Source organism: Trichosurus vulpecula, chromosome 8, assembly GCF_011100635.1.
Source record: "Trichosurus vulpecula isolate mTriVul1 chromosome 8, mTriVul1.pri, whole genome shotgun sequence".
Lineage (NCBI taxonomy): Eukaryota > Metazoa > Chordata > Mammalia > Diprotodontia > Phalangeridae > Trichosurus > Trichosurus vulpecula.
Window position 1 is genome coordinate 81,446,260 of NC_050580.1, and position 19,014 is coordinate 81,465,273.

A 19,014-nucleotide genomic window follows, 5' to 3' on the forward strand; every position below is an offset into this window, starting at 1 on the left:
ATTGAACATTAAAGATAATCATTTTAAATAAGCCATTTTCAAATTAAGTTTATAATAAAAGTTACTTCTAAGTCTATAAAGGTGCAGATATAGGAGTAGAGAGGAAAAAAATTCAACTTTCATAATATTTAAAGGCATTTCCTAAATACCAGTAGAAGGGACCTAAGAAAGCATCTTGTCCAGTCTTTTAATTTTAAAAGGAACTGAAGCTCAGTGATATTAAGTGATTAAGTCCAAGGTCACGTAGCTAGTTAAATGGAGAGTTGGGATTAGAACACAGGTTTCCTGATTCCTAAATCTAATGTTTTTTCAACTAAGTTATATACTGTTTTCTTCTTTCCCAACCTTAAAAAAAATCAAGACATCTACAAATTTGTCTGTCAAACGATCAAAAGCACCAGAAATAATTTTTATACTATAGCTTCCTAATTCTTTATTATATAGGATGGCTCACTGGGAGGGATAAAAAGGGAGAGATACAGGGGAAAATATAGGCCACAAAAACAAATTTAACTTCCTTAAGCACTGATACCCTTCTTTCACACCAGTATACAACTTTTTCCTAGAATTACATGGAGTTCAGTAAGTCAATGACATAAAAACCATCATGCAACTAAACTGGTATGCTCATCACTTTTTGTTGTTGTTGTTGTTCAAGATTTCTCTTTGCTTATATAAAACGTATAAAGAAGTTCAAAATCGGTAACACAATGTATATTTGAAACACATCATCAGAACAATATTTTTTTAAGTCTCCAGATACCCACCATTTGGCAGACTATAAAGTACTAGATAGAAGTGAGATTATCATAACAGTAACGAGGAAACAAAGCATAACAGACAACCAATTAGTCTGGAGGAAAGCGGCCCTAGGTTCAAATCTTGCCCTTAACACATTCTAGTGGGTGTGATCCTGGGCAATTTGCTTAAAAATCACAGTGCTCCAGGCAAATCTCTAATATTATAATTTATAAACTAGCTAATTATCTTCTATTGGTGGAAGGAATTTGCACTCCAGGATTTTCATACATGAATAAATCACAGATCTAGAAAAAATCAATTATAATAAATTATTAATATACTCTCGCTTTTTTCTCTTCATTAACTAAAACAAGATATTAGAGCAAGGGTTACTAGGATCTTCTACTCATTGATGACTACTTTAAATAGTATAAATGAAAAAGTAACTATAAATTTAATGGTGTTATTTCATTAGCAGCATACATCTAGGAATTCAATACTGGAAATATTGCAAATACTGTACAGAAAATGAATTTAAGTAATCAGGAGTAATTATTAACTTCACATAACCTCAACACAGTTTTGCTCCACATTTCCTACCAGCTTTACTGCTTTAGGACTTTTTTGGCCCTTCATCATGCTTTCCTTCCCCAGGAAGCTCATCACTGGGAAATCTCATTATCCTGCAAGACTGGGTCTGCCTGGTCCTCATGTCTCATCAGTCCCTTCTGACTGGAGGGCAGGACCATGGAGCTCAGAACTGATCTTCTCCGCATTTCCCACCAGCTACACTGCTTTTGGCCAATTCTTTGGCCCTCTCCATCATGCCCCATCATCAAGCACCTTCTTCTCCCTCCCCTCCTCTTCACCTTCCTATTTTTATGTTGTCTTTTCCCAAGAGATATAAGCTACTTGGGGCCAGGACTATATTTGTTTATTTTTATATATGTCTATGTATGTGTGTGTGTGTATATATATATATATATATATGTAGGTATGTATATATGTGTATGTATATGTATGTGTGTATGTATATGTGTATATGTATCTATATCTATGTGCATATATATGTATGTATGTATGTATGTATGTAGGTGTTGTCATATACATATTGTGCTAAGTATTTATACGTATTGTGCGAAGTGCTAAGGATACACATGTGTGTGTGCATGTATGTATGTATCCTCATATATATTCCCTCAATTAAATACATATATATATATATATATATGTACAATTAAATACGTGTGTGCGTGTATGTATCTTCAGTGCTTAGCACAACACTTGGCACATAGTAGGCACGTCATATTTACTGACTGAAAACCAATAATTATGTTAATATAAAAACAATTTATTATGTATATGGGGAGAAAACCTTACTCTGACAAGTTCCACAAAAGCCATGAGTAGGTGTTTCTAGGATAATTAATTTCTGATATTGCTATAGCAATAGAAAACTGAAAGAACACTGAGCTAGGAGCAAGTTAGTCCCAGCTGTTCCACCTAACAGCTGTGAGATCTTGGACAAGTCATAACCACCTTGAATCTAAGTTTTCATATCTGTAAAATGGGGATAACAATAATACCTCCCTTACCCCCTTCACAGCATTGTTGTGACAATAAAATGTATTAGGAAGCAATCTGTAAACTGTAAAGTGATATATAAATAGGAATATTGTAAAAATATCTTCTACATTAGCATATTTACAATGAACAGGTCAACGTAACATAATTTTTGTGAACATCTTTATTTTATATGAATTGCAAAGGATGAGATAGGCAGGGGTTATGCTCTCAGCTCAGAAATGCCTACTCCAAGGACAACATAGATCTAAAAACACAACTCCCCTGCCAATTTTTAAATTTATGTAAACAGACATCTAAAGAACAAGTAGTACCCTGCATTAATATTAACATTTAGTAAATATTACTGTTTGTGTAAGAAACAATAGTATTACTATTATTAGTATCACACCTTAGAAAAAGAGGCGGCAATAAAAAGTGACAGCTTCAACAACTGGGATTCTGGAGACAAGAAAATATTTTTCTGAAGGTCTCAAAGACTGTAAAGCAATTTTAGCTCAACCATTTCCAAAATCAAACATTCCCACTTAGGAAGTTCTCCCTAAACCATTCAATACTTAAGGTAATTCAATTTCAAAATATCAAAAAGATAAAACTACATCAAAGGTGAAAATCTTTAAGTTTATAAATGAAGATAGCAGTAACATGAGCTATTTGTTTTAATAAAATAAAACAAGTACCTTTGAAAAGCAGAAAGTTTATCTACTCCCCAATTTTCCCTAATAAATCTAGCATACCTGAAAGTCAGATATGATCATAGACAGGTACTGTGTTCTTCACTAGGGTTTTTAATAGTTACCATGGCATTCCCTCAATTAAAGCTGAACTAAAGTTAGTAAGCAATTTTAAGGTACCAATCAAATAAATAAAAAGCACAACTACTGGGCTTTCTGATAAAGAGTTACTTCAAATAAAGTATCTTTTAAATTTTAATATTATTTTGGTGGACATCTCATTCTTCTTATTCACTGATTTAAACAAATGAATTAATGAATTATACTACTGATTTAAATTCTGATAATTTCATACCTCGTTTTTTAGCCTCAGCCACCATTTCGTCATATTCTTGTCTATGACGTAAAGCTTCTTCGACTGATTTGGCAGGAAGATTTCTGAAAAATAAAATGCTAGGGTCAGTCATTTTTTTTAAAAAGACTTACTTTTGATCTGTTAATCTTTCCCTTTTTTAAGGCAAAGATTATGGAAAGGCCAATTATACGTTGTATATGTTTCATATCTTAGGCACAATTCATTCTGATTCAAAAGTTAGCGATCTAAATTTCATCTGCATTACAAATGTACCACTTATAAAACATACAGACTACCTTTTGCTTTATTGAATCAATGAGGCAGCATGCTGTTTTAGGAAAGAACACTGAATTTGGAGTCCTTACACTTGCAGTGATGTTCATATTAACCAAAACAAATTAAAATAATTAAATTTATCAAAATAACATCTAACTTTTTACATCTTTAAAAAACTTTCAATAATGTGCCTTTTTAATACCATCACTTATTTTACACAATTTAGCACTATGGTTACAAACTCTGATACCTATTCTTCAATTCAACATGAAACCATCACATGGGCTATTAAACATGTGAATATATTAATATGAAACAGTGAACATATTCACTGAATAGTCTGTTTTTTCGAAGTCTAGCCTTGATTTAAAAGTCATAAGTTTTAAAAGAGGTTTAAATCAAGAGAGTCCTCAATATAATCTCCATGTCTTGGAAAAGTGCCTGGACCTCCTGTGGCATGTGGCATGGTGCCTGGCCATGCTGCAGTATTCCATCACTATTTGGGAACAGCTATAATTCTGGAGCAACTCTTCTCAGCATTATCAATATATCTGTCAAAGATCATCCTCCCATCAATGAGGATAAGACTTCTAAGACCGCAGGAAGGAAAAAGTTCCCTAAAAAACTTTTGAGTATGTACATTTACAGGCTTATGAAGATGTTACAAGCTCACCTAACTTCTGACAATGGTTTTGAGCTCTGAATGAATGAGTCCTGGCTATCAAAATTACTTTTTCCCCCAATCTTCAGTCATCTTTTTACACACTTTTTTCTCACCCTTGATAAGTGGTTCTTCTTCACAGCAATGGTCTGCAACTGTTTTTTCACTCATCATCTTCTTGCATTTCTTTCAATGTCAACAAGCTTACACTGCATTGTAAAGGAATCAGTAACATTCCCCCCCTGCTCTCCTAGCCTCCAGGTCCCTCTCAAGGTCTTTGCTTGTTTCTTGAAGATTATTTAGGCTCTTTTACATCAATAATTTGTCAGCAACTGATGGTGTTTTTCATTTTTGACAAATGTCCCCTTGAATTTAGTGTAACTGACCCTCCTTCATTGTAGGGCTTAATGATTCTTAAAATACCTAACTTTCCCACACTAATAGCTGTGGCAGTATCTCTGATAGTCTTTAAAGTATGCTTTTAAGAGCTACAATTTTCATACTTTTCCTTGAAAATATGGCCTTTCTTAGAAGACACAGAATTAAAACTAACAAAATAGAGCACTAAAATGAGTGCATGGAACAAAATCCAGTACTTAAACAGAAAGGACTAAACATGGAGACAACGGCTTGTTCTGGTTTCATCTGATCAAGGTAAGATATTCTGTCAGTATAAACAAATACATATGACTATTACTTTCACAAACTGAAACCAGATTAAAATTATTGACTGTCCCAGGTAATTCATATACCACTGTACTCATGTCACAGACTTAACTTCTAGGAGTCAGAGCCTATCTATAAAATGGCATAGTAACATTTATACATTTATATTTATACATTTATACAGGACTGTCACGAAAATCAAGTGAGACAATATACACAAATTACTTTTAATTATAACGTGCTACATAACTATAAGCTATCATTATTACTATTATTATTATTATTGCACTTCAAAAAGTGATTCTTTAGCTGACTTTTATCAGATCTCTTTTTAAATGAATCACAAAATAAAAATCACATCAAAAATTATGTCAGAACTGAAAGGAACCTTAAATATCATTTGCTGCAACGATTCATTTTACAGATAAAGAAAAGACCCAGATGGGATAAAATAGTTAGCCAAACTTCCCTTAAATTCCTAAACACACAGAGAAAACCCATTTTTGGTTAATTTTAACATTAATTTTGAATTTTCCATAGATTACCTCTGACTACAGTATCTTCTGTGTTTTCTACAGAGTTCAATTGTTCTAGTACATATCAAAGAGTAACCAGAGATTTGCTTGAAAAGGCCACTAATGTTTTATATAGTTAGCAGTAGAAAAAAGGAGCAACAGCCAGTGTTATGCTCACTACACAACTTCATTATACAGTATATTCAGGAAAACCAGAAAATCTGACAATTTCATGGCAAAATCAATACAATCCAAAACGTTTTGTGTTGGGATGAAAAAAAAAAAAGAAAAATCATGAAAAGTACACAAAAATGCCTTCTTTTCCTTCCTCCTACCCCGCCTCCATCCTGACCTATCCCATTTCCTTGAAAAAAAAAAACACTGCTAAGTATAAGGTCATATTTGACGAGTCTACAACAAACCCTAGAACTATACAGCACACTGTGACAAATTCCAAGTCAGGCCAGAAAATAGTTTTATGGTCTAGATTTATTATCTTACACTAATAACTAAGACACCCAAGTATGATTCCCTGAGCTCTTCAGACCTGGGCTATTCATCCATGGAATTTCCTAAGGTTCTAAGATTGCCTTGCCTTAAGTACCTTCTGACCAAATGACTCCTAAATCTATTTTGTTCAGTTGTTCCTTAGAGCCTGACAAGCCTCTCCCATCTGATTATCTGACTCTAGCACACTAGATTATGCCATGCTGTTTAGCTTCACAAATACTAACTGCACACATTAATAAGAATCTATCCCACTTAGGCCTACAATATTTCTTGGCCTAACCACCTCCTCAACTCCTAGAAGATATACTTAATAGATCTTCTAGGATGGTAAAGAATACAGAGTCAGCCACAGAGATTTAGTAAGAAAGTGAGCGATAGGTATGTCCTTAAAGCTGTGGGGAGAGACATGAATAGGAGACCAATAAAAAATTTATCACAGTGGTACAGACAAGAGGTGGTAAAGGCCTAGCTATGAGTATAGAGTTGTTGTAGAGGCAGAAACAGCAAGATCTAGCAACTGACTGAATACATAGGGTAAGAGAGGGAAGAGCTGAGAATAATAATGATTTAAAAAAAACTTGGGAGACTGGAAATACGGAAGTTTGGAAGAGGGGTAGGTTTGGGGTATAAAATAATGAGTTCCATTTCGGCCCCAGTAAGCTTAAGATGTCTCCGTGTCATCCAGTCTGAAATGTGCAACAGTCAGCTGGTAAGGCAGGAACAAAGCTCACATGACAGAGGATATAAAACAGATCAATGACTCATAAAGTTTGCTGTCAATTTCTTTTTATATGTGCAGTCCATTGGATTTCTTCTCTTCCCCTCCTTCCCCCCTTTGTACCAAGTGACTGGCCTGTGTCTTTTTTTTTTCTCTTTTGTTTCTTGGATGACATCATTTATAGCAGAGCTTCTTAAACTGTGGGTCCCAACCCACCAGGCGGATACATAACTGAATGAAGGAGTCACAAAAAATTTGGCAACAGTAAATGGTTTCTGAACACACAAGGGCCAAAAATTAATTTAAAATCAAATGTGTAATGAATCGGAGGTATTTTTGGCAGCACTTGCCCATGTTGCATCATGGGACTTCACTGCAGCCTTGGTCCTGAACACACAACATGCACACTTTGCACTGCACATGCCATCACATCACACAATGCCAACAAATGCAGCCAGAAACACCTTGGCTCAGATTTGAGACTATTGTATGTTATGAATTGCACTGTTTTTACTGAACATACTAAGTGTTCTGCTCTTACAGAAACATGATAGTTTAATTTCAGAAAATAAAAACTTTTAATATTGTCCTACCGTCATTCCTCAGCATATAAGCATCAAATTATTATATCTTTGGATTGTACTGTGTTAAAATTTTGATTTTAAAAATTGCTGTTATCTCCTTCTTTTACAAAAACATAAGTATTTAACTGTAGCAAGTAAAGACAAAAGCCCTTTAATAGCCTTTCTCCACCATCACTGCTGTATGCATATGCATGAACATTGATTTTTAATTAAGCACAAATGTAATTTCATAAACTAAAACTAGTATTTGAGAAATTATTAGCAATATTTATTTATATTTTGAGACAAAAACATTTTTTGGTTATGGATAAATGGCTAAATTTAGACAGAAGAGGTAAAAATATTGATGACAATGTGGCAGAGTCTTCACTACCAGGCTATAGTACACCTAAATTGACAAGAAAAAGAAAATATATCTAATCACATCGCTCTCACCTGGGCAAAGTTTAAACATCACTGAAATTGAAAGATGAAGTCGTTATATTTTTGACTGAGTAGAAATCTGATTTTGTTAATTTTTTTCATAATGACTTTCAAAATGTTATTTGTCAGATATTTTCAAAAACTCAATGATTTAAACATGTTGCTTCAAGAAAAAAATTGTAACATATTTATGTTAAAAGATAAAATTGAAAGTTTTACTTAAAAAGTTGATATATCGAAGAACAGGGTGGAAAATGGTTCTTTAGAAATGTTTACGGTCGAAGAACAGGGTGGAAAATGGTTCTTTAGAAATGTTTACGGCTACAGATGATTTTATAATTGAAAATAATTTTCCCAAAGATTTAATTGTAAGAGTTATAATTGATCATCTGAAGTGCCTAGAAGCACAGTTTCAGAAATACTTCCCTTCAAATTTTGATTCTAAAAAACTAAATTGGGATCATAAACCATACTCAGTTGAAATCAAAAACATCAGTCATCTGCCATTAAAAGTTCAAGAATTTACCGGGGTACCAAGCAACACAGGTTTAAAACTTGAGTTCACCAAAAAAAAAGTTAAATGAATTTTGGCTTAGGATTAGGACAGAATTTCCAAAAATTTCTGAAATGACCCTACTCATAATTCTGCCATTTTGTACAAAGCAAAGCAGTATTCTCAGCACTGACAATTATAAAATCAAAATATCAATCAACTCTAAAAAATGGTGAAGATGTTCTGCATCTTGCAGTATTCTGCCAAGATTTAATTCTTTATATAAAAATAAATAAGAATATCCATCTCATTAGTATGCAAATCTGCTTTCATCTTTAATAAATGGTAAAATTATATGTATAACAAAGAATAGTTTCAAAATAAATTTCGTGATGATTTATTATCAGTAAATGTTTGATTTGTATGCCTATTTTATATGTTTATATATCCAGGATTGCGTAAAAATTTCTCAGGCGAAAAGGGGTTGAAAGTGCAAAAAGTTTAAGAAGCCCTGATTTATACCACCTATCCTTGAAAATTCCTGGTTTGTGATGCACTGCAGCCTGCTCAACCCAACCATGCCGACTGGAAGAAGATCATTTTCATTTCTTTAGAAAGGATATTGTTCAGTGATTTGTACCCCTACACCTATACCAGAAGAACACTGGCATTAAAAATATGAGTCTTCCTTAGATGAACTGATACAAAGTGAAGTGAGCAAAACCAAGAGAACATTGTACACAGTAACAGCAATATTGTATGGATGAAGAAATGTGAAAGACTTAGCTATTCTCAGCAATACAATAATCCAAGACAATCCCAAAGGACTCATGATGAAACATGCTATCCGCCTCCAGAGAAAGAACTGATATTATCTAAATACAGACTGAAGCATAGTATTTTTCACTTTATTTTTTTTGTTTGAGTCTTCTTGTACAAAATGACTAATACCGAAATGTTTTACATGACTGCAAATGTATAACTGTTATCAGATTGCTTACCATCTCCAGGAAGGGAAAGGGAAGAGAAAGAGGGATAAAATTTGGAACTCAAAACTTTAAAACAAAAAAAAAAAATGTTGGAAATTGTTTTAACATGTAATTGGGGAAAAAATAAAATATTATTTAAGAATAAAATAAAATAAAATAAACAATATCAGTCTTCGTTTTAGGGGACCATTAAAAATACTCCAAATTAGCAGAAAAATATAAGATCCCACTGTGCTTATAATAGTTTGACTTTAAAAATGACTGGATTCAGTAAAACAAAACGCTACCCCCAACAGGTTTTCTACAACAAAGTACTTCCTCTGTATGTCAAAATTATAGAGGAGTCCTTAAAAGATATAACAAAATTAACCGTAATTCAATGACACATCAGGTAAAGAATAAAAAAAGGAGTTACGTGCTCAACCCTGTCACGGATGAGGTCTAATGTAAAGAGTCCACATGAAAGCCCCCCAGATGTTGGAATTTGGGGATGACATTGTACTTACTGCATCAAACTCTAAAATGCCTGTCCTTGCCTATAAGGAGCACACGATCTAATAGGGGAAGACAACACATAGAAAGAAGCTAGTGGGGGAGGGGGGTTGGGGAGGCATGATGTCCAAGAGTCCCCTAAGCCTCCTCCTTAAATGGAGAATATGGGGGAGCTCTCTGATGTCCATCTGGCAAGACTGAAACTCCAGCCTTTTTTGGATTTATCTGATGCACAGTGAATTTTGATCCAGCTCCCATTGTGAGAGTCAGAGTAGTCCCTTCTTCTCAAGAGATTGGGGGGTTTGTTTTCTCATCTATTCCGCCATTTTCTTTCATTTTATTGTATTGTTTAGTCAATTTGCATTTAAAATTATAAGAGGGAGATTTGGGTTTTCCTCCTTTGGTTTCCGTGTCATTCCTTTTAGATATGTTTTTATTCTCTTCCTCTTTTAAATGAATTCTTTGCCACTACAATTACTTTTGTTTAAACTACTTTGATGCATCTCTATTTCCACAGGCAATATTCCTACTGTGCCCTTATCTCCCATGCTTTACTTTTCTCTAGTTTGAAGGTTTACTTAAGTTGTTGAATTTTCTTTTTTAAATTTAGTTTTCTACTTCTTCATCTCTTTTTTCCCTTCTCTTTCCCCTCTAAGTGATTAGAGGCAGGTGGGTGGTACAATGAATACAGCACCAGCCCCCGACCCAAATTCAGATGCAGCTTCAGACATTTACTAGCTCTGTGACCCTGATGAGTCCATTTACTTGTCTGCCTCAGTTTCTTCATTTGTAAAATGAAAATAATAATAGCATCTAGCTCCTGGTGTTGTTGTAGCATAAAGTAGGATGATATTTACAAAGGGCTTTGTAAATCCTAATATGCTATATAAATGCTAGCTATGAGTAGTAGTACAGTAGATTTCTACATCCTCCCCCCTCTGATTTCTTATGTTGGTTAGTTTTCTTTTAGTTATGCCTTTTTCTAAGAAGTACTGCTTTGCTTTTTCTTCCTTCTTTTCCCTTCCAGTCTATTTTGAAATGATATTCTTTGTGGGCAAGTCCCCACCCCTTTTTAACAGAATCAGAGAATTATGTGATTCAACTCACAAGAAATACTGAACAGAAGCAATATGCCTGATACCAATTCCCCTCTGTCCTAAATCATGCAGTGCAATTCTACTCTTTCTCTTCCCCTGGACTGTTCTCCTTACTAATGACCTGGACACTTTACCCAGGCTCCGTGACCACCCCACCTCTCCTTCCAGATACTCACTGCCCCCAGCAGCTTACATGATCCTTTTCCTGGGCCAGAATTTTTATCCATGGAAGCACCACACTCTGTCAGAGGTAGCCTTCCAATGCATTATCTCCCCCACTGAGGTCCCCAATTTGTTACATACCTTTTTCCTGACTATAGAGTGTTCTTCAGTAGGACCTCTACTCCTTGTTTAGGCTGAGACCACCTCTTTCAACTCTCCTCGACTTAATTACTCCTTTTTGCTTCCTCTCCTGAATTCTCCTGAAGCCCCTCTTCTTGAAAAAAGGCTAATCCAATCTTTCCTTCACTCTTTGCCCATGAATGAGGGAAAACTGCATCAGCCACCTCCCCTTACCCCATTAATGCACCCTCCCACTCTGCAGATCACTAATTATAAGAGAAATGCAACTTAAAACAACCCTGGACTTCAACCTTATACTGAGCAAATTGGCAAAGATGAAAAAAGATAAGAATAGTCAATGTTGAAGGGGTTGTGGAAAGATGTGAACACTAACAAGCTGTTGGTGGAACTATGAATTTACAACCATTATGGGAAAGTAAATTAGAATTATATGAAGAGAGTAATTAAAATGCCCATACCCTCTGACCCAGAGCTTCACAGCCCGGCATACAACCCAAAGAGGTCAAAAAAAGAATGGCTCCATGTACATCGAAATATTTATAATTGCATTTTTTGTAGAAGCAAATAATTGGAAATAAAAGAGATATCCATCAGCTAGGAAACAGTTAAATAAGGTGTGTGTATGCATATGAGTGAGTGAGTGTGTGTGTGTGTATGGAGATATATCTCAATGTGGTGGAATATTAGTGTATTATAAAAAAAGATGTAATGACTATATTACTGTGTTATAAGAAATAATGAACGAGATGAAAAAAGAAAAGCAAAGGAGAATATATATGAACCGATATAAAGTGAAGAAAACAGAACCAGGAAAACAATATACAAAATAATAACAATGGAAGTGAAAATAATAACAATGGAAGTGAAAAGAATAACAACAAAACACTAGAAACTGAATGATCCAAAATTATAATGACCACGCTTGGCTCCAAAGAAGAGATATGAGATATCATATGAGACACATCATTCCACTTCTCTGAATAGGAGACTCTAAGGGCAGAATACCATATATAAAATGTTAAACTTTTTGATAATGTTTGTTAGCTTTTGCTAAAATGTTTTTTTTCTTTCTTTTATTCTTTGTTATAAAAGATATCTCTTGTGCTGCAGGGGAGAATATAGGTGATATAAATACAGAAGATATCAATAAAAATTTACTTTTAAAAAAGAGCTAAAGAAAGACAACCTGGCAAAGAAGACAGAAAGCCAACCTCAAAACCAGAAAATCTGGCTTTAAGTTCTGTCTCTGACACACACTGGCTTTTGTGATCCTACATAAATCATTTAATCTCTCCATGCTCTAGACTATTCCTTAAGGTTATAAACTGCAGAGAAGTACCATATTTCACAGCATAATCATCACAGATTTTATGCCAATTTTTTGCAAAAAAACAAACAGACCCCAAAACTGGAGGTGCGACCATTATGTGAATTTTTAAAATTTTGTGCCGGAATTACTTAAAATCACTTATTACTAAACTGCCTTTGGTGCAAGATTAGGATGCATGGAATATACACAAATATATATTAAAATTGAATACTGACAATGCATGTGTGCTGAGAAATATAGGCTCACAATATGTGAGAGATAAATGCATATCCACATGCCACTTGTTAATACATTGCTGTTCTATTTACCTTCTAAGCAGTGTGACAAACTGAATTATACCATGTGACAATTATGTAATGAAAAGTTATAAACCAATTTTTGGACTAAAAAAAAACGGATTGTTTATGATTATGTTTACGATTATGCAGTAGCGATGATTTTGTGGTGAAATACTATCATTTTAATGCATCATTGTCTAGCTCATGCCAGTATCTAAAGAAACTACTTATGGCTTCTGAATCAACAATGTAATTTTTTCTTATTTGTACATATCTTTTTGGAAAGATTTTTTTCAAAAGCAAGTTTCCAAGGAATGTCAAATACCTTTAATGTGATAAGACAGATAAATCATCCTAAAATTAAAGGCATCGATAATATTACTAATGATCATTAAAACACTTACGATGGCCGGTCCTCAAGAATGAGAGCAGTGGTTGAAAGTGGTTCAAATTCAAAGTTTTTACGTCTTGTGGACGGAAGTGGAGGTTTACATGTCCTCCCTGTTCGTGCTTCGTATTCCTAAAGTTAAAAATAATAAACATTATTCAAAGATTTTACATTTCAAACTTTTATTTAATTGCTAATATTTAGTTATTGAGGATAATATGTTGCAGCAAGGAAATATGTATATATTAACTTAGAACTTTCAGGTAAACAAGAAAAAAAGATTTAAAAACTAAAAAATATTTTTTAAACCACGAGAGTAATCATATAACCTATTACGTTATGTGTCAAAACTCAGAAATCTGACAAAATGTCTAGGAATTCCATCCAAAAGTCACCAAAAAAAAAAGCCCCAGAAAAGTAATAAAATACCAAAAACTTTGCACTCTAGACTAAATATCAAAAACAGGGTGTTTAACTCTTTATTTAGATATTCTATTGCATGAAGGTTGTTAGAAATAAACATACAAAGCATTTAAATGTTGATAATACACTTTAAAAACTATATAAGATGTTAAGTGATAATTTATATTATTGGGTAATAAACCAGTTGGCATTAAAAAAAAACCCAACAAGTTTCAAACGGCTGAATTGCTTTGGCCCATCCAGTGGAATTAATCAGATTTTCAAACGCTAGAAAAAGAAACTGAAAACTGAACTAACTCATGTAATGATATCAAGGTTATCTGATAACCTTGGTCTCAAACCCATGGGCCTGAGATCCTTTCATTCAACTCTTTCATTTTATAGATGAAGAAACTATGGAGAAGGGAGGGAACCTGCTCCCAAAGTTCAGAAGGCCAGGGCTCTTTGGCTCATGGTTGAGTGTGGTTGGTACTCTATACCATACTATCTCCCTAGGTTCCATAGGCCAAAGAGGCCATGTGTCACTCTCAAAAATGTAAAGAAATTTGTAATGAACATGTTGAACATTTCCTTCTTATAGGTGCTTATAAGGCTCTGACATATAGTGCTCTAAGGTTTGCAAAGCATTGTACATACATTATCTCCTTTGAGCCTCACGACAACACTGATAGATACTACAAGTATTCTTATTTCTGTTTTTCAGAGTGGGAAATTGAACTACTAAGCTTTGAAGATGACATGAATCCAGGTGTTTCTAACTCCAAGTCTAGCATTCTTTTCACCATTCCACAGAGCCTCTGTTCTTAAAATGCATTTACATTTTATTGGAATACCCTGTATCATCATTAGGCATTGTATACAACACTAAAAATGGCTCAACCAAAGTACAATTACAAATATCTACTCAGACCAGTAAGTATTTGAGTACACAATGGATGATATATTATACAATAATCTTGCTAGGCATTATTACCCACAATTTAGAAGACATGGACTCTGTGATAAATGACCTTACAATTCAGCTGGACAAAAAAAACTGTACATAAAATGCCTGCTAAATACAAGAAAATTCAGTATCAAAATGAGACCAATATAGACTCAAAAGACACCAATACAGGTTAGAGTAATCGGAGTAGGCTCTATGGAAGAAGTGGGACCTAAAAGATGATGAAATGAAAAAGAGAAAGGACTTTCCAGGAAGGGAGTCTCAACAAAGATGTACTGGCAAAATTCATCAAGATATGCATGGAAGATAACTACTTGAGGCCAAATGTAAATGATGGCACAATTTCTTTAAAATATTGATGCAGCACACTAGCATCTAGTATAAAACAATGCTAGGCTATCAAGTCAATCCAACAAAAAATTAGGCAAGAAGAAAATATGAAGAACACACAGTCCCTGCCCACAAGGCACTTCAAGTCTGTAATGGAAAATATGAAGCACAAAGAAATAATTTTATTATTAAATGGAACAGAGAATTGCATGTGAAACCAATATAAATTACAGTCAAAAAAGAGGAAATGATTTATGAGTGGGAGAGGGTAAGAAACAGTTTCCAAAAGAGAAAAATCTATATAGGCAAGAACTGAGTCTTTAATCTCTCCCAGCTTTGAGCATATTATTTATATATATCTATATATGCATTTCCAATACATATATGTATTTTTATATATGTGTGTATGTGACCAGGTGGTAACTTTATCTTCCAATATACACTCATTACCAGGCACAAGAGGGGATTCATGTTAGTTAAATGACTCACTTACATCACTTCAAGTATTTATTTACATTCATTTGCATAAGGTGCTCTTTAGCTCCAATGAACAGAAACACCAACTTTTCCATCCTCATCAGGCTGATAATATTTTGGGGTTGTTTTGTCTGTGGAAGAAGGCAACTGAGGTATGACTAAAATGACTTTCCAACTAGCAATCTCTATGAAGAATGATGGATTTTAATTAAGAACTAATAATCAAGAAACAATCATTAAGCAATTACTATCTCCCAAGTAAGAACCTTAAGACTCATTTAGGCAGACCATAATTTGCATGGAGGGTAGTGTATGATAAAGTTCGAAAGACAGAATGAAAGGCTTTAAACGACAAGTAGGGGAATTTATATTCGATACCAAGGGAAACAGGGAGCCTCTAGACCACAGTTTACAGAGAAAGGGGGTAATATGGTCCCTCACTTTAGGAAAATCACTGTGGTGGTTGTATGGAGAATGGAGAGAAATGGGGAAAGACTTACAAGGGAGGCATCCCAGTTAGGAGGCTATTGCAATCGTACTGATGAAAGGTAAGGAGGGCCTGAAACAGGGTGACTATGAATATAGCCATGGGAATGGTTTCAAGGGATGTTGTGGTAGAAAAAAAAAAGGAAGTATTTGGATATAAGAAGTGAAAGAGTGAGGAGTCAAGGAAGGCCCCAAGACTATGAACCTAGACGGCTGAAGGGATAGTGGGGAACTTCACAAGTTAAATGGCTTAAATAAAGTTACATAGTAAGCAACAGAGCAAGGCCTTTCGACCCAAACCCAATTACCACAATACCATGTTTCTTCTATCTTCTATCAGACCTACTATATTCAGTTGTAGTCACCACACTTTGAAAGGAATTTGTTCAAAAGAGAACGACAAAGATGATTTGTTTCACCATCACAGAAGGTGAAGAATAAACCGATTATCTTAAGGTACATAACAGGTTTTAAGAAAAATATTAGTCAACTGTTCTTCAATTTACAGGAAATATAATGGGCTCAAAATTAAAGCAGGACAGACTTTGGTTGGGCAAAAAAGAGAACCTCTGAAAAAATGGGGTAATTAAATATTGAATCGGCTACTGAGGAAGGCCAAGGGGACCAACCCTTACAGAGTTCTTTAAGAAATTTACAAGGGCAGCTAGGTGGCGCAGTGAGTACAGCACAGAGGACCCGAGTTCAAACCAGAGGTCAGACACTTGACATACTAGCTGTGTGACCTTGGGCAAGTCACTTAACCCCAACTGCCCTGCCTTCCTTCCTCCAAAAAAAAAAAATTACAAATATTTTAGATAGTTTCAAGCAATTATGAGCTAACTACCCCTACAGCACTACTTGCCATAGAAGGACTAAGTACTACCTGTGAATGTAACTAATAGACCCGAAAACAGGAAAGAAGAGGTGAAAAAAGGAGAGAACAGAAAAACAGATCAGACAAAAAAGTCAAGTAGTAGATTATTACTAACAAATACCTCAGCTGCTAGTCAACAGCAATGGTGACACTGGGATTAGCTCCTCTTTATTCTATGATCCAATAACTGATATTTATTTAGTACTTTGGAATTTATAAAGTATTTTTCATAACACTTCATTTGATACTGACAACAATCCTATGAGCTACAGGTATTAGTATTCCTACTTTATGAATAGAAAAAAGGTTCCACGGAGAAAATGACTTATCCATTATCACAAAACCTAATAAATATCCAAAGAGTAATGTGAACACATCTCACCTAAATCCATAGTTCCTTCTCCTATTCAATGCTGTCTCCACATGGCTTAGATGACATTCAACTTCAGCAGTTAAAAATTAATGAAGGCCTATATCAAATTGCTTACTATGTGTGGGGGGGAGATTTGGAACTCAAATTTTTTTTAATGTTAAAAATTGTTTTATACATAATTGGGGAGAAAAAAATAAAATATTCTTCAAAGAAAATTATTGGAGGGCAGAACTGGCCAGTAGCTGTAACTTACTGCATCTGCCTATTTGTTCCATTTTACGCTACAGAACCTAATCTGTATCTGTTCATGCAGTTTGGATGCAAAGCAGTCTGTCATCTCTCTAAGTTCTGGTGGGGCCCTTTACTGAAAGCTTCCAATTTGGGGAGATATCAGACCAAATCAGTTTGCTCCATTTTCTTTATCAAAGGCTATTACTAACCTAAACTGAAGGGATTACCTGCTAATAAACATGATGACATGAATTGATTACCATCACTCCTAGTATAACCTCAGCCTTAATGTCTCTCAGTCTCAACATCAAAGTTGATGAATTACTGATTAATTTAATGGAATTATGAAAAGGGGGTGAGCATGATGGTTCTTTGGGTACTTGCCAGGAAAAGAATATTATGGCAGTGGGGAGTAAGGCTTCAATCACACTTGGTACAGGGAGTTCAGGGGTAAACAGTACACAAAATACAGAGACATACGGCACAAACGGGAAGGGAGGTACATAAGAAGAGTTTGGGGTAGTAAAGGAAGGCAGCCTGGGGAAGAGAATGGAAATGGTAGAGGCACAGAGCAGCATTCACACAATCATGGAATGAAGTTGGGAGCATGGACCCTGAGGGAGATGGAAGGGGAGGGGGGTGGTGAGAAGGAATTTAGGGTCTCATTTTTACAGAGTTTAGGTGGGGGGACAGAATAACTTGTATCCATGCCACCTTGGGGTTAGTTTTATGCAGATGTTCAGAGCTTATCCGAAATCATAGGACCAAAAAGGCCTGATTTAGTACATAGTATCAGGATGTGATTTTTAGTTAATGTATAATACAGTTTGCAAATTAAACTCCTTTGATTTTGGGGATAGTCTGTAAGTAACTTCCAGATTCCTCTTTACAATGTTACTTCCTGCTACTGCCCCTTTATACTGACTACTTATAAACTTAATATACTAACTAAAAGGGAGATGGGTCAGAGCAAGATACAATTTTAAAACAGCTGAGGTCACATCAAGGATTAAGTCATCCCCCTAGGTCACCTTGCTTTCCCAAGCAACTGATGTTTACCAGGAGCCATCTTGCCAGTTTCTTGTAATTATTAGCTACTTTTAAAATTTGGATCAAAGTATATAGCTCCTGATTCAGTTATAACATAAGCATTACTATATATTACAGTAAATTGTGGCTGGGTGCCAGTGTGTTCCAAGCAAGTATTTCCCTGTATTTGATTCAAAATTAGAATATATCATGCTAAAGAATATGTAAATTAATAGAAGGCATTGTGATATCATTCCAACACGTATTAAATGATAAATGAATAGAGAAAGAACAATACAGCATGCAAAGTGCCAGTGCTAAAAACAGTGAAGATTTTACTAAGAACGAATGCCAGTCATGGTTCTATTTGATAATACATGCAGAAACTGTTATTGATTTTATTGGGAGTCCAAGAAGAAGCAGGGTAAACCTAATCGCCTTTATTAAAATTAGGACTAAACCAAAGAATGCAGTTCACCAAATCCATTCTTAAAAAAAAAATGTGATGTTGCATAATTTAAGACCATGTGTATGCTATCTATTAGTAAAGGTATCAATCAGGTGACATGAACAGAAGAAGCAAGACTGGCAGCTAATGTAAAAGAGAAGTAAAATTTACAACAAATGGGAAAAAAAAGGTCATTTTAAAAACTGAAAATGATATTAAAGAGTCTTTCCTTCATTTGAGGATATTTACCACAGTGCATATGTCCTGTACCTAACTGAACATCAGAGATTTGAAACCTAGAATGCCAAGAAATTTGAAAA

General features: G+C 34.7%; 1 protein-coding gene across 2 annotated transcripts in view; it reads right to left on the reverse strand.

Annotated features, from left to right (window-relative positions):
- TBC1D12 (TBC1 domain family member 12) overlaps nt 1-19,014 on the reverse strand; it is a 131,333-nt gene that overhangs the window by 46,850 nt on the left and 65,469 nt on the right. For both annotated transcript variants that reach the window (XM_036735254.1, XM_036735255.1), the window contains exons 3-4: nt 13,094-13,209; nt 3,355-3,437 (exon numbers count right to left, since the gene is read on the reverse strand). In XM_036735254.1, the coding sequence (XP_036591149.1) occupies nt 3,355-3,437; nt 13,094-13,209 (199 nt within the window). The remainder of the gene's footprint in view (nt 1-3,354; nt 3,438-13,093; nt 13,210-19,014) is intronic.